This window comes from Schistocerca americana, chromosome 5 (genome assembly GCF_021461395.2).
Source record: "Schistocerca americana isolate TAMUIC-IGC-003095 chromosome 5, iqSchAmer2.1, whole genome shotgun sequence".
Classification (NCBI taxonomy): Eukaryota; Metazoa; Arthropoda; class Insecta; order Orthoptera; family Acrididae; genus Schistocerca; species Schistocerca americana.
This window is the reverse complement of record NC_060123.1, coordinates 132,161,653-132,182,499: the sequence shown is the minus strand read 5'-3', so window position 1 is coordinate 132,182,499 and position 20,847 is coordinate 132,161,653. Positions and strand designations below refer to the sequence as shown.

Here is a 20,847-nt window from a genome sequence, read left to right as displayed (position 1 = left end):
ATAATGCTACCACATAAATAAGCATTATTATTATTATTATTATTATTATTATTATTATTATTATATTACATTGACGTACTAGGAATTAATAATTCTATAAAGAAATATTCAATTATTTAATACATACGGGAGTATTTTCTCTAAAGCCGACACTCTCATCATCTTCAATTTCAACCTAAAAATCATCAGAAACAGGAACACATCTAAGTTAACAAATACCCAAGGAAAATCAGCTTTCATTTGTGCTCATGAAATGGTAGAAGTACTAATTAATTAATTAAAAATTAGTGCATGCTCTACGTTTTGCAAATATCATGTAAAAAATTAAAGTACTGACACAAAAGCTTCATGCAAAAATAAAGTAGTCATTTTAATAAGTTTAACTACAATTCACTTGTATCCAACTTAACAGAATACAAATTACAGTTGTTACAGTTACTGAGAGTTAAACATTTGGACTTTAATACTTGTTATTGGTAACAATTATGCATTTTGCCCTACTGTAAAGTTTCTCTCATCACAAAGTCAGGTATGACTTAAACATTGTGATCAATACTTGAAAACAATATTCTAATTATAACTCAGAATTTAAAAATAAAACTGTACAGCAATATAACAAAAGCAAAGAAGCACAGACAGCACATTTCACAAGCAACAGCCAATAAAGAAACAGTGTTATGTTAGTAGCAAAGTTACATACTCGGACTTTCCGAGTAGCTGACCTCCACCTGTTAGTAGGACTGCGAGCTAATCTCTTCTGTGAAAGCCTGACTGATATCTGGCGTGACAGAGGAGCACTGCCATCCATGCTAAGATAATCTTCACTACCTTTAGTCTGAAATGGCAGGTATTGGCGATTAAAGCTTATCCAGCATGTGAACTGCAGAGGGTTTTTGAGAAACACACAGTATGTCCAGTTTCAAATGATTCTAAAGATACACTTGTATCACACCCGATAGGGCACAAAACATTACAAGACATTTAAACATTTACACCATGAGACAAATTTCTTGAGCATTTAACATGAGATACCAGACAAGTAAAAGAAAAAACCCATTTCCATATCATAAGGATATTTGTCATTTTTATTTCAACTGAAATACCAACATTTTATGTCACATCTTTTCCTGTCTTCACTGGAGCACTATTTTCAACCACATTTTCCATAAATCTATCAAATGTTCAACAAATCACCTCTAGTCATCTAGACTCTTGGGCAATACAAGGACACTTTTCTCTATAAGAAAGGAGGTAAAGGGGGAAATAACTATACCTTTAGGTATAAAATTCACTTACTTTATCTTTGATCTCAGTTTTCTTTTTGAAGAAGGATGTCTCTTCCCCCCCCCCCCCCCCCCCCCCCCCCAAACAAAAGACACAGAACAATTTAGGTAACTGATTGAAGATGTTGCATAATGTGAAATTCCCTTCGTTTGCTATACTTTTTTCTCACATCAAACTATAGTTTGGGCTTTCTACTGGTGTAATGGTTTAATCCTTACTAGCTCTCTATGGTATATGTTCATGACATGAAGTTTGCACATGCATGATGTTCTTTACTAGTATCTAACAATCCCAACAAGCATTTTCTTAAATCCACACTTTCTCATCAGGAAGACATGGCCAAATATTTGGGGAAAGGAAATTGGAACATTTCTCAGCAGCAGTGCGTACTTTGGTGCACCTGTCATCCCAAAGGATTCTGCTTCATTGTTCCAGCAGTGTTTCCCACTTAATTTGATTTGTGACTAAAGAGACACTATTACAAGAAAGGAAATTCCAGAATGTCTAAAATAAACAAAAATGAGGAAAGGCAACTACCAATCTGTAGCTATTTCAGTGTAGTTCATACAGAAACATTTAACAGCACAGAGACGTTTTAGTTTCTGAGCTATCACTCTTTTTCTAGTTTAAGTTCATGTTTTCAGACACATTCTGTAATGTTTTTCTATGCTGCATGCATCAACCTGCTATGGTTGAGTGGTTGCCTGCCTTCATTTTTGCTTACCAAAAAGACATCCTCGTATAAATGTGCACACACTGTAGGTCAAAAAAGAACATAAGGAGTCAAACTAGAGTTGCATTTTTAGACACTTATAAGCCATTAATAATCAACAATTGTGATAAAATGATTTGCTTTGTTGAAACTCTCTCTGTCACATCAGTTAGTTCTCTCTTGAACTGTTGTTTTCACGTCAATTTTTTTTGTATCATATCTCTTTTGTTTATTTGTTATCTACTACTTCAATTCTTGTTATCAGGTTTGCTTATTAAGAATTCACTGTAACACTTACTCTTGGTAATCACTGAATTTTTTCTTTCCTTTATCATATTACATATTTTCATATCTCCAGAGTATATTACACTCACTTTCACATTTTCTCTGGTCTATACTACTGAAGACTCCTTACAAGTACAAAATGAGTTTTCACATCATCTGAACATATGTGATATATTTTGATAAAAGTAACTCCTTACGTACCCCACAAACTGTTCAGATGAGCAAAGTTTTTCCTATTAGATATCTCAGTCAATTACAAGGAATTTTGAATTTGTAATTATTTTGGATTTACAGTGTGTTAGACACAGAAGCAATGACAAAAATAACACTTCATGTTTCACAACTTATTTCTGGCAGTCTTTCAAAAAATTAACCATGATCTGCACTAACATTAAAGAGATCCAAACAATCAATTTAAAAAGTTGTTAATAATTAGAGAAACTAATGAGAAGAAAAACTATCACTTTATACATAATACAACACAGAAATAAACTTGAAACCATAGTAGCCTGAAACCACACAAGCATATAATTTCCATTTCAGGAAGTACTGTACCGAGGAAAGTAAGACTTTACAATGAGATGAAGCATAACATCATAAGAGACCCAAAACAAAGAATTAACATGGAACTCTGCTTACTCAGCATGTGAGGAAGGGCAAAATCTGGCATTTAAAAGCAATCTTAACATTAAGAGAGAGAAAAAATTGTAGAAAATGGAAAATCCCAGGTTATCAGAATAGACAGTGGACAGAAGACTGCAATATACGCTACAAGGGACAAGTAGCAATGGGCACTGTGTTAAAAGAGGCTTATGTCTGTGTTTAAGAAAATTTCAGACATTATGGAACTGATTCTCGTGTTAACTAAAATTGCTTGACAGTGGACTACTGTATGTCGTGTGCCAACAGGTCTTTTACCATTTCATTTCTATTGGGATTTGTTCTGAATATGTTTAACCACTATCACTACTAGCTAGACCACAATTCTGTTACAGACTTATTATTACGAATGCCTTAGCTGCACACTATCTCTGCACTTTTCACTGTTCTCTGACATTTCTTAATAACACAAGCAGTAAGTTCTAAGAGAAAAGGAAATAGGACTGAATTTGGAACCTGTTGGACAATAAGTTAAAGCACCACACAAACAAAGAAAAAAAGTTTATTAGTGAAAGTGGCACCTGACCTTACAGGGTTATTACAAATGATTGAAGCGATTTCACAGCTCTACAATAACTTTATTATTTGAGATATTTTCACAATGCTTTGCACACACATACAAAAAGTTTTTTTAGGCATTCACAAATGTTCGATATGTGCCCCTTTAGTGATTCGGCAGACATCAAGCCGATAATCAAGTTCCTCCCACACTCGGCGCAGCATGTCCCCATCAATGAGTTCGAAAGCATCGTTGATGCGAGCTCGCAGTTCTGGCACGTTTCTTGGTAGAGGAAGTTTAAACACTGAATCTTTCACATAACCCCACAGAAAGAAATCGCATGGGGTTAAGTCGGGAGAGTGTGGAGGCCATGACATGAATTGCTGATCATGACCTCCACCACGACCGATCCATCGGTTTTCCAATCTCCTGTTTAAGAAATGCCGAACATCATGATGGAAGTGCGGTGGAGCACCATCCTGTTGAAAGATGATGTCAGTGCTGTCGGTCCCCAGTTGTGGCATGAGCCAATTTTCCAGCATGTCCAGATACACGTGTCCTGTAACGTTTTTTTCGCAGAAGAAAAAGGGGCCGTAAACTTTAAACCGTGAGATTGCACAGAACACGTTAACTTTTGGTGAATTGCGAATTTGCTGCACGAATGCGTGAGGATTCTCTACCGCCCAGATTCGCACATTGTGTCTGTTCACTTCACCATTAAGAAAAAAATGTTGCTTCATCACTGAAAACAAGTTTCGCACTGAACGCATCCTCTTCCATGAGCTGTTGCAACCGCGCCGAAAATTCAGAGCATTTGACTTTGTCATCGGGTGTCAGGGCTTGTAGCAATTGTAAACGGTAAAGCTTCTGCTTTAGCCTTTTCTGTAAGATTTTCCAAACCGTCGGATGTGGTACGTTTAGCTCCCTGCTTGCTTTATTCGTCGACTTCTGCGGGCTACGCGTGAAACTCGCCCGCACGCGTTCAACCGTTTCTTCGCTCACTGCAGGCCGACCTGTTGATTTCCCCTTACAGAGGCATCCAGAAGCTTTAAACTGCGCATACCATCGCAGAATGGAGTTAGCAGTTGGTGGACCTTTGTTGAACTTTGTCCTGAAGTGTCGTTGCACTGTTATGACTGACTGATGTGAGTGCATTTCAAGCACGACATACGCTTTCTTGGCTCCTGTCGCCATTTTGTCTCATTGCGCTCTCGAGCGCTCTGGCTGCAGAAACCTGAAGTGCGGCTTCAGCCGAACAAAACTTTATGAGTTTTTCTATGTATCTGTAGTGTGTTGTGACCATATGTCAATGAATGGAGCTACAGTGAATTTATGAAATCGCTTCAATCATTTGTAATAGCCCTGTATATTACGCAAAAAAGATGGAAGCACACAGGAGGAAAAAAAAATGTGGCATCGGACACTGAATCCATAAGACAATGTGTTGTAAAGAAGTGTCAGTGTAGGTTTCTTTTTTCCTGGTGACAGGTGAACTAACTAATGCAGTATCTCTGCTACACTGAACACAGACCAATGTCACAAAGAACATACAACCCATGTTTTGAAGCCTGTGTCCCTCAAAATGAGATGCAGGACTAACAATTATGCTACACATACCAAAAAGAGTAACCCAAAATGAAATTACAAGCAAATATAAATAGGAAAAAATATCCACTCACTAGATTGCAGCAGATCAGCAGAGACAGGTTTGAATACAATCTGTTCTATTGCAGTTGCGTAAGAAGATTATTTTTCTATTATCATTTGCATATACAGCTTTTTAGTGTTACAAAGACCATTATAAGCCACAGTAGGTTATCCCTCAAGAAACAAATGAGTCAATATCTGAAGACAAAAGCACCCAAAATTTAAGCTGCTTTTGGATTAGCAGCAATGGATAACTTTAGCAATACTGGAGTGACAACACTCAACTTGGTGACTTTCTTACAATTATTTTAAAGTATTACACCCCTTATAAACAAATAGTTACAAAACTGCTTTAAAAATGTGCAGAATACCTCCCAAACAGAGAACACACATTATTATACAGGTATGGATGGTCATACAGCAGTTTTATCAACCCTATGAGGGCAAAGCAAGCAGGATGAAGCAGTTGTTCTCTGTTCACAACAGTGACGACAGTAACAGGCCTTGTTCTCTGTTTTATTTCAGCTTACCTCTGGACGGCTGATCTGTGTTCTGCTCCCACTGATGACAGAGTATTCATTGCTTTCTAGAGAAACTTCCTGGAACAGCATATATGACCATCAATATGTTCAAAACAGCCAAATCACTGAAGTCCAGCAAGAGGAATCATGATTTTTCTGGTACAGAGAAGTAACTTGAGGGTAATATCTCAAATTACAAGTTTAAGGAAGGTCCTTGCACACTGGGCAATAACAGAAATCACTGGTGTTAGCACATGCATTTAAGCTTTGGTGTGTTGCAGGACTCTTGTATGGAAACTGATGCACTACTTAGATTCTGCAGTCAATAATATTGTTGACAGCAAACACTGTTGCTGATTCATACTATCTCCTGAGTATGTCTGGTTTAGCTGATGGCCGTTAGACAATACAGAACAGCATTTAAATTTGAAACCATACAGCCACAGTAAATGAGTATAGTGATTGTGTGATAGAAATGTAACAAAATTTGATAACAATGCCAAGAAAATAAAGTAGGTGACCAAAATCCAGCACAAGAAGTACTGTACACTGCACCTCATTTTAGGGTATAACATGAAATTTCATTTCCCAGACACACAATTATCAAGAAACTTTATTGAGGGGAAATACTGAACTTAGATGGAAATTCTTTACTCCCACTGAACTGGAGACATCCATCTTGAGCTATTTTCCACTATTTTCACATAGACAAAATGTTTACTAGGATAGAGTTTCAAGAAAAACAGCAGAAATTAAAAACAGTCATGATACAGAGAATATGCTGTGTAATTATGCATAGAAATGAATTTGTCTACAAAACAAACTAAGGATACAGGAAGCAAGTGCATTCCCATAATGCTGGAGAGGTATAAAGACATATGAAGCCAAATGTGTTGATTCATCCCATGCAAGTTCATTGGATAGAATGGAGCTACACACATGGATATTCTTTCTTCAATCATCCTTATATTTTTCTTCTGCCTTCACGAAAATATTTCTTATCTCCTCCTCCTGTATCCATATCATCCAATGATTAATGTTACCTTCTCAAATCCCTATGCTCATGGTAAAACATCACTTCACTGGTTGTTAACCTTGTGATGATGAAGTAGTGCATGTATCCGTTATTTCAGTACCCCTTATAACACAACAGAAGGTATACTACTGATGTAAGAACTGAATGGGATAGTCAGCACATTTCAACTGAAATTTCTGATACACCAAACCCTTTCCAATAATTAAACAATGGAAAGTCTAGGAAGGATTAACATTAATATGAAAGGGACCCACAAACAGATAAATGGAAAAATTTACGATCAGCGTAATAAGAGCTTCAAAATAATATGTGAAGCCGACTAAATGTATGCACCTGTGGCATCGAAAAGTACAAATGACACATCTCCACCATCGCAAGTTCTTTGACTCTGTTAACCTAATGGCCCATGCCATCTTGCTTGTTCAGTTGGCTGTATGACTTGTTGTAATGAAATATACTGAGTCTTACAAAAATGAGTGTTTCCTTGGGCTACAACCCAACTGAAATCCCACAGTGGTGACCCGATTAAGAATTCGCACACTGTTTCCTCGTAGTGCAAGTATTTTTGCGTCTACCGTGACGGCTTTGTTTACGCCTTCATTCATTCCACTTGGACATGCATCCTGCTGTGCAGCAGGTGGATATCAAAGCTCCTGCACCTACATTGGGACACTTTGTTGCTTCACCACCATCTGGATTACACAGCATGTTTCCTGCAGTTTCATCACCCCAACACTTTCGCCACTAGACAGTGCAACATGTGACTGCAGACTCAGGCTTTGCTTCTCCAATGAGTGTGCATTGATATGTGCATTTTGAAAACAATAATGAGGAGAGCAAAGTTCCTGCATTTCGTCAAGCTGACACAGATTCTGCATTTCGTGCACAAAATATGTATCAGATGCCGGCCACTCGGGCGACTGCTACAGCAGTGCCGTGTGCAATCTCACCTTTGTTAGGCAGACCATGTGTACCGATTGTACTCCCGCGATGCCTGACTACTTTACCGCTTCATAGGTTTACAAAGTGGACAATGCCCAGTGGATATGACAAACATTTCCAGGCCAGTTTCCGCCCCCAGTGACTGTTTGGTCCCACAGTGCACTATATAGGCCTCCACCTAATGTGAACAATGTGGCAAATAGTGATACTAATTGTGGTTTCCACCCCTCCAAACATGCCCTGGCTCATCATGTCAATAGCTCGGTGGGAATATTTTACTGTGCTGCAACGCTTACGTCAGCTCTTCCACCCCCTCCCCCTGCCAATCAAGTAAACTAGCAGGAGGTTTCAGCTGCAGCTGTTCACCCACTCGCTTTTCACATGGCGCCGGCCATGCCTTCCGTGTCGGACTTCCGTGCCGCAAATGTTGCATCGGACAGTTCTACAGTATCATTTCCTAGTGCTTCAGTGCCGTTCTCATCTGCTCCGAAGGACTGCTCACTCGCACTCTACACAGTGCCATCTGTGTCAACAGTGCTGGTCCAGCATCCATGTCATACAAGTGATACGAGGGACTCGTATACAGAATTAACTGCACCTCGTCACCACCACCAGATCACTTACCAACCCTACCTCCACTATCCGAGGACAACTCAGCAATGTGGTTTGTACTCGTGGAGAACTCGTTTGAACTGTACTGCATCACTGATGACAATTCAAAATTCCCATGTCTCATGACTCAACTGCATGGGCACACAGACCTGATCTGCGACCTACTTCTGACACCGCCGCTAACTTTGAAGTACGATTTTGCAAAACGGACTATAATAAAGTGCCTGTCGTGTTCCCCACAAGATGTTATTCTGCGAATACTGTACAAGGAACATCTCAGCAACAGCACCCCATCCCAGCTTAAGCAATGGCTATGCTTCCTGGTCAGCAAGCTAATGATGCCAGACGAAACCCTGTGGTCTGTGTGTTTATCAAAACTGCCTACAGATCTCCAGGTTAACCTCCTCCCCATGCCCTGGAATCCATCAGTTTGCATCGGAGGACGGCTCACCAAGTCTATTCACTCACACACCAACGCTACTAACAGGAGCTCACACAACAGGCTTGCAGTCCTGCACTGGTAGCTCGCCTAGCCACAGGCAGGGGCAGGGGCGGTGTACAAACCTGAACACACAGAGGATTATCGGCCACCTCCTCTCACAATGTACCCTCACCATATTCAGCGACGACGCAAGAATTTGCCACCCCCCATGCAAGCATCTGAAAAACCAATCATCCATTAAGCGCCAACTCATGCTACATTCCATCCACACCTGTGGCCCATCAAACAGCCGTCTTTACATCAAAGACTATTCTTCGAGTCGCAACTTCCTCACAGACACCAGCACTGACATCTCAGTCATACCTAAATCGATGGTCACAGCCCCCCTCACAGGCACACGCTCTCTCCTGTGAGCCATGTACTCATCTACACTTCAGACCTGCAGTTCCATCGAGATTCAACTCTGCCTCTCTTACGGCTTCTCCCTCCCCTGTATCTTCCACGTGGCATACATAGCAGAATTGATCCTGGGAATCAACTTCTTATCACACCACCACCTGTCACCAAATGATGTTCGAAATTCTCTGTTTCACCACACCTCTAACTCCCATATCCCGTGTGACCACGCTCCACCAACTGCTCCGAGTGTAAACACTGTTAACTGTTTAGAGCATCAGTGAGTGGCTCTCGCGAGCATGACTCGTGCAACCGTGAATCACATCCTGGAGGAAAGTGCCAAGAGATGCGCCCTACACTGTGAGAATGCAGTTTTGAAATATTGCATTGCATGCGCCGAAGACGAGCTTGCCGCTATCACCACCCACATCAATTCACGCCACTCGGCAGCGCCAACATCCAAGCCTTCATCCGCCGCACCCGACAGCTCCACCAACAGCAGCACACAGGTTAGCAACACCACACCTATATCATGTAACTCCACTGTCAACCACTCAGTGTTGCCCCTGCCTCCCCCCGCCACCATCAAATGTGCTCAGCTCATTCTCTCTCTCACCTGTTTCGCAAACTGACACTCGCGTGCCTCATGACAACCCAGTCGTCCAGTCTCCCACCACACCCACCACCACCGTGCGCACGCCTGCCCACCATGTTGATAAACATTCCCCCACTCTTGCGCCTCCACTGCTGAGTGCACCTCTCTCGTGTACTATGGACAATAGACAGCATCTACGGGCTCTGCCAGTGCCCGTCTCACACTCAACACTCGCAAACTGTCATCCACGATGGTGTAAACATAACAAAAATGTAACTTTTTCGCTGCCGTTCCCCTCTTGAGCAGACAACTATACCGCATCCAAGCCATGTGCCCCTAATAAATCACTGACACCATGCCCCGCCTGCACATAGTCATCAAACATTTGGTTTCCACCATCATGAATGGCACTGTTCATCACATCATCACGTCCGAGGGCCCACCTATTCACCACAAGGCTCACCGCCTTAACCCACTCAAGTTACGCTCAGCTCGCCAGCAAATACATGAACTTCTTGAGGAGGGAATTTTACAGCCATCCGATAGTAACTGGTCGTCACCCATACACATCACCCCTAAACAGGACAGCTCCTTTCGAATGTGTGGCGATTACATATGCTTGAACACTGGAGAATTATCCTATACCAAACATTTCCGACTTCAATCACCTTCTCGCGGGTGCTACAATTTTCAGCGAACTGGATTGCAAACGCGCTTATCACCAAATCCCAGTAGCACCCCCAAGACATTCCGGAAATAGTGATTATCACCCCCATCAGGTTGTACGAGTACCATTTCATGCCATTCGGGTTCAAAAACACTGCCCAGATGTAGCAATTATTTATTGACTCTCTCTTGCTCCAGTTCGACTTCGTTTTATATATCTTGACGATATCCTGATCTTCAGCAAATCTGCGCAAGATCACAAATGCCACATCACAACAGTAAAGGAAACTCCCTCATCTTCGGGTACACAGTCTCAGCCGCTGGAATCAATCTTATCCATGCCACTCCCTATCACATAGAAAGAGCTCTGTGGTTCCCGGGAACAATAAACTACTTCCATCGTCATTTGCCTGCAGCAGCCGACACCCAGGCCACCCCACCAACGCCCTCGCTGGCAAGCAAACTTCAGGGACGCATCCCGTTCCATGGACAGATCCAATGCGCACAGCCTTCCCGGCCCTGAAAGACTCTCTTACATGAGCCATCACCCTCACTCATCCAATCTCGGATGCTGACCTCTTCACCATCACGGATGCCAGTTGTTCTGTGGTAGGTGTGGTCCTTCAATAATGCCACAATACATAGTCATGCCACTTCAGTTCTTTTCGAAGAAACTTTCATGCACCCAATAAAAATACTCAGCCTTCGACCGCGAACTTTTACCGTTTTATGAGGCGGTGAAACACTTCCGCCCCGACGTCGAGGCCCAACCTTTCGACATCCTGATCAACCATAAACAAGTAGCAGATGCCATACACACACCCCTCTCACCCTCCCCCCCCCCCCCCCCCTGTCGCTTTTGGCATTTCATTTTCATCTCTCCATTCTCCATTGACGTCCACCATATCAAAGGCGCTGACAACATCATTGCAAATTTCCTTTCCCGCATTAGCACCATCTCAATGATTGTTGACCTTTCCGACCTTGAGTCCCTGCAGAACAAGGATGAGGATACACAGCAACTTCTCAACAGCAGCTCCACTTCGCTGTCTTTCATTAAAGCAAAATTTGCCAGTGTCTGAGAGGAAGTATGATGCAACTCCTCCATTGGCACCCTACGACCCCCCCTCATCCCCACCTCCCTTTGCTGTTCAGTGTTTGACACACTACATTGTCTAGCACACACTGGAATTAAATCATTGACATGCCTTGTGTCCAAACGATTTGTGTGGTGAGACATGAAGCGCAGTTGTCAGACCTGGGCCCAGAACTGCATCACCAGTGCAACAAAGTCATCAGGCACACTGTTCCACCTCTCCGCAAATTTGACATTCCATCTGGCCTCTTTCGCCACATACACCAGGACCTCATCAGTCCCCTTCCTCCCCCCCCCCCCCCCCCCCCTCTTAGAGGACTTCCATTATGTTCTTTCTGGCATTGATTGTAGAGGGTAGAGGCCGTACCTCTCAGCAATATAACTGCCAAAACTGTGGCTAAGGCTTTTGTTTCTTCCTGGATTTCCCACTTCGGCTGCCCCACTACTGTCACCACTGACCAGGCTGGCAGTTTGAGTCAGCACTCTTCGCTCAACTATGCCAGCTGTGTCACATCAACAAATGTCACACAACTGCCTACCATACCCAAGCAAATGGACTGGTAGAATGGTGGCATCGCACTTTCAAGACAGCACTACAGTGTCACAACAGTCTTTGGACAGATGCCCTCCCATGACTACTCCTCGGCCTAACGGTTATCATACAAAACAGATATCAAGGGCAGCTGGGGAGCTGTTACAACCTGCCTCCCCCAACAATCCCACCCCCTTCCTGACTTCGTTAGCCGGATCTGACCGAATTTTGCAAACATTTCCCTGCACCCCCCCCCCCCCCCGCCCCATCTAGCCATACTCCCCCCTGCTCCTACACACCCTCCAATCTCCTTTCATGCAAGTTCATTTTCCTCCGCGACGACAACGTTTGGGCCCCACTTGCTCCACTGTATTAAGGCCCATACGGGGTCATAATCCCACTGCTAACACGATGGACATCCAGCTTAAAGGTTCACCACTTACTCAACACCATTCATCGGGTTCTTGCCCCCTCTCTCTCTCTGCCTCTTCCCCCTATCCCCTAACCCCTCTAGTGGTTCTGCAAACTGACGTCCCACCCGAACGTGTGAAGGACAACACCATCCCCACTGACGACAACCACATCTTCATCCAGCTGCAGGACAACTCACCTCATCCAACCGGGGACTTGGTTTGTCAGTTGATTGCCTGCTCCCATGCGGCATTGACCACATGTTCCTCCAAGCTACGGTAACCCCCCTAGGGAGGTTTCATCTACATCTACATCTACATGGATACTCTGCAAATCACATTCAAGTGCCTGGCAAAGGGTTCATCAAACCACCTTCACAATTGTCTATTACTACAATCTCATATAGCACGCGGAAAGAATGAACACCTATATCTTTCTGTACGAGCTCTGATTTCCCTTATTTTATTGTGGTGATCATTCCTCCCAATGTAGATTGGTGTCAATATTTTCGCATTCGGAGGAGAAAGTTGGTGATTGGAATTTCGTGAGAAGATTCCGATGCAACGAAAAACGCCTTTCTTTTAATGATTTCCAGTCCAAATCCTGTATCATTTCTGTGACACTCTCTCCCATAATTCACGATAATACAAAACATGCTGCCTTTCTTTGAACTTTTTTGATGTACTCCGTCACTCCTATACGGTAAGGATCCCACACTGCACAGCAGTATTCTACAAGAGGACGGACAAGCATAGTGCAGGCAGTCTGCTTAGTAGGTCTGTTACATTTTCTAAGTGTCCTGCCAATAAAACGCAGTCTTTGGTTAGCCTTCCCCACAACACTTTCTGTGTTCCTTCCAATTTAAGTTGCTCATGATTGTAATACCTAGGTGTTTAGTTGAATTTAAGGATTTTAGATTAGACTGATTTATCATATATACGAAGTCTACCGAGTTCCTTTTAGCACTCATGTGGATGACCTCACATTTTTCGTTATTTAGAGTCAACTGCCACTTTTTGCACCATTCAGATATCTTTTCTAAATTGTTTTGCAGTTTGTTTGAACTTCTGATGACTTTATTAGTCAATAAACGACAGTGTCATCTGCAAATAACCGAAGACAGCTGCTCAGATTGTCTCCAAAATCGTTTATATAGATAAGGAACAGCAAATGGCCTATAACACTACCTTGAGGAACACCAGAAATCACTTCTGTTGTACTCAATGACTTTCCGTCAATTATTATGAACTGTGACCTCTCTGACAGGAAATCACAAATCCAATCACATATGCAACTGGAACAGGAAAGGGAGGTAATGACAGTGGCACATAAAGTGCCCTCTGCCACACACCCTTGGGTGGCTTGCAGAGCATAAATGTAGATGTAGATGTAGATAACTGAGGCGATATTCCATAAGCACGCAATTTCACTATGAGCTGCTTGTGTGGTACAGCATCAAAAGCCTTCCGGAAATCCAGAAATACAGAATCGATCAAAGTTCGAATGATACCAGCCGATCACGTGAGGGACACAGTCCCTCCCCATACCGCTCCATCCTCATGTGCAGGCCAACACGTCATCCACCCACACCGCATACAGCAGTTCCACGTTGACCCTCACCGCCAGACACAGCCCCCCTCCCAGGAGTGAGAGGGGGGGGGGGGAGGGGCTGTGTGGCTTCCACAGGTATGAATGACACATCTCCACTACAGCAAGTTCTTCGACTCTTTTAACCTAATGGCCCAAGCCATCTTGCTTGTTCAGCTGGCTGTATGACTTCTTTTAATGTGGGCATCTGTAATGGAATATACCGAGTCTTAGAGAAATGAGTGTGTTTCCTTGGGCTACAACCTAACTGAAATCCCACAGACCAATGGAATAGCACATCGACAACACCACTCATTGAGGCATTTATAAACAGACAGTTTTTGCTTTGAATTTATGGAACAATAGTTTGAAATTTGAATCAGTCTACCAGTCTAATGATCTTACTTAGGACAGATATTGAGCCAAATTGAGAGTATCCTTTTAAAATCAGAACTTGAGTGAGATAAGTAACACAAATTCCTTTCACATCAGCACGTAATGTTCTTGTGTGAAAAACCTAATCAGAATTAAGACAAAAAAAGAACACTTGTATGCCACACAGGAGAATCAAAAATGCACGAGACCCTGAATCTAGCACAGGCTCTGCACAAGTATTTTTAATGCTATTATGTTTGGTGTGTGTATTTTATTCATGTTATTAAAAATGTTTTCTGATGCATAATTCAACACAGCCCACAGTTTGTAGACAAGTTTTGTTCTGTATTTTGCCTTATTTAGCATTTCAAAATAATTGGAAAATAGTGGCCACATAGTCCAGGCTCCACAAGATACCCAGAAACTATAAGTGACTTGGACGATTGCTTTGAGATAATGTGGGTACCGATTTTCAGAACAGGGGAACAACTATTTTCTCAAAACATCTAGACAAACTTTTATGCGCTTTTATGCACTAACTGGCTTGTAGATCAGTTTTACAATTCAGAAAGCACCCTATAATAAACTACTGAAATTGAGTCTGCACACCTGACAATATGATGTTGTTACAAAACTTCCCTCAGCAGATATAATTTATCATGAAATACACATCTTTCCACTTCTCTCCTCCTGCTAATTAGTGCTCACTTCTCAAAGTGATTTTATTCCATGACCTATCTCTATTACACTGTTCAATCTTGTTCTAGGCATACCAACATCTATAAAAATATTATTCACATCTATTTTAATATCTTGTATATATTATTGGAGAGGAAAACACCAATTCTGCTAAATGTGTTGACAAGGCAATGAAATTTAGTTATCTATATGATCAAAATTAGCTTATCTTATATGCCACATGTAAAATGTGAATGTTACTAACAATTCATTACAGCTGTGTTCATAGAAATGCTGCTCCAATTCCTATGAAGACAGATGACAGATTTTGAACTCCATACAGACTCTGGACTACAAACAGCATAGTGAACGCATTATTGTGGGCAAGATAGATACGAAGCCCACACCTACTACAGTAGTACAAGTTTATATGCCAACTAGCTCTGCAGATGACGAAGAAATTGAAGAAATGTATGATGAAATAAAAGAAATTATTCAGATTGTGAAGGGAGACAAAAATTTAATAGTCATGGGTGACTGGAATTCGAGTGTCGGAAAAGGGAGAGAAGGAAACATAGTAGGTGAATATGGATTGGGGCTAATAAATGAAAGAGGAAGCTGCCTGGTAGAATTTTGCACAGAGCACAACATAATCATAGCTAACACTTGGTTTAAGAATCATGAAAGAAGGATGTATACATGGAAGAAACCTGGAGATACTAAAAGGTATCAGATAGATTATATAATGGTAAGACAGAGATTTAGGAACCAGGTTTTAAATTGTAAGACATTTCCAGGGGCAGATGTGGACTCTGACCACAATTTATTGGTTATGACCTGTAGATTAAAACTGAAGAAACTGCAAAAAGGTGGGAATTTAAGGAGATGGGACCTGGATAAACGGAAAGAACCAGAGGTTGTACAGAGTTTCAGGGAGAGCATAAGGGGACAATTGACAGGAATGGGGGAAAGAAATACAGTAGAAGAAGAATGGGTAGCTTTGAGGGATGAAGTAGTGAAGGCAGCAGAGGACCTAGTAGGTAAAAAGACGAGGGCTAGTAGAAATCCTTGGGTAACGGGAGAAATATTGAACTTAATTGATGAAAGGAGAAAATATAAAAATGCAGTAAATGAAGCAGGCAAAAAGGAATACAAACGTCTCAAAAATGAGATCGACAGGAAATGCAAAATGGCTAAGCAGGCATGGCTAGAGGACAAATGTAAGGATGTAGAGGCTTATCTCACTAGGGGTAAGATAGATACTGCCTACAGGAAAATTAAAGAGACCTTTGGAGACAAGAGAACCACTTGTATGCACATCAAGAGCTCAGATGGAAACCCAGTTCCAAGCAAAGAAGGGAAAGCAGAAAGGTGGAAGGAGTATATAGAGGGTCTACACAAAGGCGATGTACTTGAGGACAATATTATGGAAATGGAAGAGGCTGTAGATGAAGATGAAATGGGAGATACGATACTGCGTGAAGAGTTTGACAGAGCACTGAAAGACCTCAATCGAAACAAGGCCCCCGGAGTAGACAACATTCCATTGGAACTACTGACGGCCTTGGGAGAGCCAGTCCTGACAAAACTCTACCATCTGGTGAGCAAGATGTATGAAACAGGCGAAATACCCTCAGACTTCAAGAAGAATATAATAATTCCAATCCCAAAGAAAGCAGGTGTTGACAGATGAGAAAATTACCGAACTATCAGTTTAATAAGTTACAGCTGCAAAATACTAACACGAGTTCTTTACAGATGAATGGAAAAACTAGTAGAAGCCAACCTCGGGGAAGATCAGTTTGGATTCCGTAGAAACACTGGAACACTTGAGGCAATACTGACCTTACGACTTATCTTAGAAGAAAGATTAAGGAAAGGCAATCCTACGTTTCTAGCATTTGTAGACATAGAGAAAGCTTTTGACAATGTTGACTGGAATACTCTCTTTCAAATTCTAAAGGTGGCAGGGGTAAAATACAGGGAGCGAAAGGCTATTTACAATTTGTACAGAAACCAGATGGCAGTTATAAGAGTCGAGGGACATGAAAGGGAATCAGTGGTTGGAAAGGGAGTGAGACAGGGTTGTAGCCTCTCCCTGATGTTGTTCAATCTGTATATTGAGCAAGCAGTAAAGGAAACAAAAGAAAAATTCGGAGTAGGTATTAAAATTCATGGAGAAGAAATAAAAACTTTGAGGCTAGCCGATGACATTGTAATTCCGTCAGAGACAGCAAAGGACTTGGAAGAGCAGTTGAATGGAATGGACAGTGTCTTGAAAGGAGGATATAAGATAAACATCAACAAAAGTAAAACAAGGATAATGGAATGTAGTCGAATTAAGTCGGGTCATGCTGGGGGAATTAGATTAGGAAATGAGACACTTAAAGTACTAAAGGAGTTTTGCTATTTGGGGAGCAAAATAACTGATGATGGTCGAAGTAGAGAGGATATAAAATGTAGACTGGCAATGGTAAGGAAAGTGTTTCTGAAGAAGAGAAATTTGTTAACATCGAGTATAGATTTAAGTGTCAGGAAGTCATTTCTGGAAGTATTCATATGGAGTGTAGCCATGTATGGAAGTGAAACATGGACGATAAATAGTTTGGACAAGAAGAGAATAGAAGCTTTCGAAATGTGGTGCTACAGAAGAATGCTGAAGATTAGATGGGTAGATCACATAACTAATGAGGAAGTATTGAATAGGATTGGGGAGAAGAGAAGTTTGTGGCACAACTTGACAAGAAGAAGGGATCGGTTGGTAGGACATGTTCTGAGGCATCAAGGGATCACCAATTTAGTATTGGAGGGCAGCGTGGAGGGTAAAAATCGTAGAGGGAGACCAAGAGATGAATACACTAAGCAGATTCAGAAGGATGTAGGTTGCAGTAGGTACTGGGAGATGAAAAAGCTTGCACAGGATAGAGTAGCATGGAGAGCTGCATCAAACCAGTCTCAGGACTGAAGACCACAAGAACAACAACAGGCTCTGGCACATATACCCTGAGTGCTGCATTATCCTACAGTCAGATTCTCCAATTCATTTGATTAATGTATTCCTAAATACAGAAACATATACAATAAGTTAAAATTCTTTACTTTAAAATATATCAGAGTGCAAGTAACGGACACTTCCAACAACATACTATAAAAGAATGCATTTAACTACAGATTACTAAGCAACTGCATAACATCGATGGGCTACAACGCATTCTAATATACAGCTTTAAGTGTTTTCATCACATCAATTATGACATCCTCTATTAGGAAGGAAACTGTTCTTTTATTTTTTTATATTTATCACAACACAGTCACCTGAGAATTTCACAATACCATAATCAGTTTCAGTGAGCCATTGGTCATCTTCAGACTAAAGGCATATGCTACACATGGTTTCTTTTTGCACTACTGCAACAAAAACTACTTGCAGCATGTGCCTTATATCTGAAGATGACCACTGGCTCGTTGAAAGCAGATGACACGGTGAAATGCTCATATAATTGTGCCATGAAAAATATAAAAAATAAAAGAACGTAATCAGTGAATCACTTAATCTCATTGACAGTATGTCACTTTCTCTAAAGGAGGGAATCTGACAGCAGACTCTGATCATTCTGCATCATGTGTGCATAATTACTTCAGATTAACCTAAGAATATGGTAATGTCATCCACAAATGGTAGCAGGCTTAGTGTGTACCTCATGAATCCTGTACACCAGTGGTAGAAGCCACAGTTATTGTCATCAAGGAAGAGGAGTTATAAATCAAAACTGATGAGAGCAGAATGGAACAATACACTAAGGACACACCCACTCCCACAAAGGCAGTGCATATTCTCTAACTGAAGTGCTATAAAACACACACAAGTTACAAAAAGCAACCTCTGCAGGAACACAAACCACTTCCACCAAGGCTAAATTAAATAAACAATCACCAAAAAGAACTTGAGAATATTATTTTAAATATTATCATTGCATCTGTCATTACTATATGAAATTTACGAGTCAAATGTGCTAAAGGGTAGTCTTCAAAGTCTGTTACTATAAATTAGGCTGTAATTTTTGAATCACTACTGTGGCTAAATAAACTGCTAGCTGACTAACAAATATAGCAGCACTTCCCTATGTCTAAGAATAAAACCCACTACACAGAAATAAATGACTTCCAAGATAGACCAAATGTGAGTAGTCTACCAACTATTCAAACCAGAGATTACTTTCAATCAATTAACACAACCACATACCTTCATTAGCAATTAATCATTTTATGGGTTAATTGTCAGCCTGTTAATGCATATCAGGCATTTAACTTAGAGCAACAGAGATGGTTTGGGAACATACTTACATGTGGCATAAAGAGAAGCCTGGCTTCAAGAGACAGGACATAGTACAACCAAAACAGAACAGCAGGATTAAGAAAATTTGTCCAGTCTGCATCAATGTACCATGTATCACCTGGATCCAAGCAATTTGTATAGACAAGTGATTTTAGTCCCAGGTACCTGTTAATTGAACATAAAATGTCAAAAGTAAGATGTTTCTTCATTTTGAGCAGTTTTACATGAAATTTGTGTTGTCCAATAAGTAACAGTTGAATTAATAACAGTAAGTACAAGTAAATTGTACAAAATAGATCCACTGTATAATTAGGTAAGTTGCAAAGATAATAAATAATTAATTGCAGAGATGCTGATTCAGTTTTTCAGGCCAATAAATGAACAATTGCTATACGAGTATAATGTAGTTTGTTCATAAGAAGCCCTTTGAGTTTATTTAATAACACAGGTTGTCATTTTCTTTATAATAATGCACATGTTTTTCAAATTTAAGAAGATTATTGTGATTTTATCTTTTTTCTGTCATTCCATAGTTGTTTCAAAATTCATTGAAATGTTATTCTGTCCTTTGAGAAAACAAAAGGCAGTTTGTTTTTTCCCCATACACATTTTGCTGCTTTTCTTTGTGAAGCTTCTTCAGTGGCCTGTAACACATGTTTGATTTATGTGTGTAATGAGTGTGTTGCACAGTAGTCACAACTATGTTGCTATATCATATTTTCAATTGTTTTCCTCTTGTTTTTCAGATTAGAAAAAACTTTCACAGTACAAGTTTCATGAGGTTAAATTATCACTTGGAATGTACGATTTCTGAAGATGTTAATTGATATGCGTTGTCCTGGAGATGTATTTAGATGGTTTGCATACTCCAGATGGCTGATTTTCAGTGTTTTTTTTTTCACCAAATAAATGTGGTTGAAATAATGTCGAAAATCGGCAGACTGACTAGATACATCTCCAGGATAACATACATGGATTAACAACATCAGAAGCCAGAGCAATTCTAGAAGTCAGTCAAGCAGGGTGGGGAGACTGGGTTTGGGGAATGGAATATAGCTTAACAAAAGGAGAGGTAGGGTCCTCCACCGACAAAGTGGTAAAATTTGGTGTTGCTTAAAGTAGTTTTTGGTAGCTGTTTTTCAGTTCAGGGTAAAAAATGTGTATTAATTAATCATAAGATGCCCATTTTAAGTTAAATGATATTTATTGGTTTAGATAGTAAGCTATTTGCTGCTCTTATTCTTTTGTTAAAATGTGTTTGAAATACATTGCAACCTATATTGCTACATTGGAGTAATATATTCACCGATTTCTGATGTCATTTTATCCAGTATAATATGATACTCCATTGTGTTGGGGGGGGGGGGGGCTGTAGCCCCCATAGACCCCTCACCCCCATTGCCACCACCCCTGATCTGACGTCTTAAGTAAAACCAAATGATAATTTAACCTTACAAAACTTGTGCTGAAAAGTTGTTTCTAATGTGAAAAACAACAGAATAACAAGTGAAAATATTAATCAACTTTGATTCTAT

The 20,847-nt window shown here is 40.8% G+C and overlaps 1 protein-coding gene across 1 annotated transcript in view; it reads right to left on the bottom strand.

Annotated features, from left to right (window-relative positions):
- LOC124616722 (piezo-type mechanosensitive ion channel component) overlaps positions 1-20,847 on the bottom strand; it is a 684,203-nt gene that overhangs the window by 444,764 nt on the left and 218,592 nt on the right. The window contains exons 7-9 of the mRNA XM_047145082.1: positions 19,321-19,477; positions 5,618-5,686; positions 128-175 (exon numbers count right to left, since the gene is read on the bottom strand). Of these exons, the coding sequence (XP_047001038.1) occupies positions 128-175; positions 5,618-5,686; positions 19,321-19,477 (274 nt within the window). The remainder of the gene's footprint in view (positions 1-127; positions 176-5,617; positions 5,687-19,320; positions 19,478-20,847) is intronic.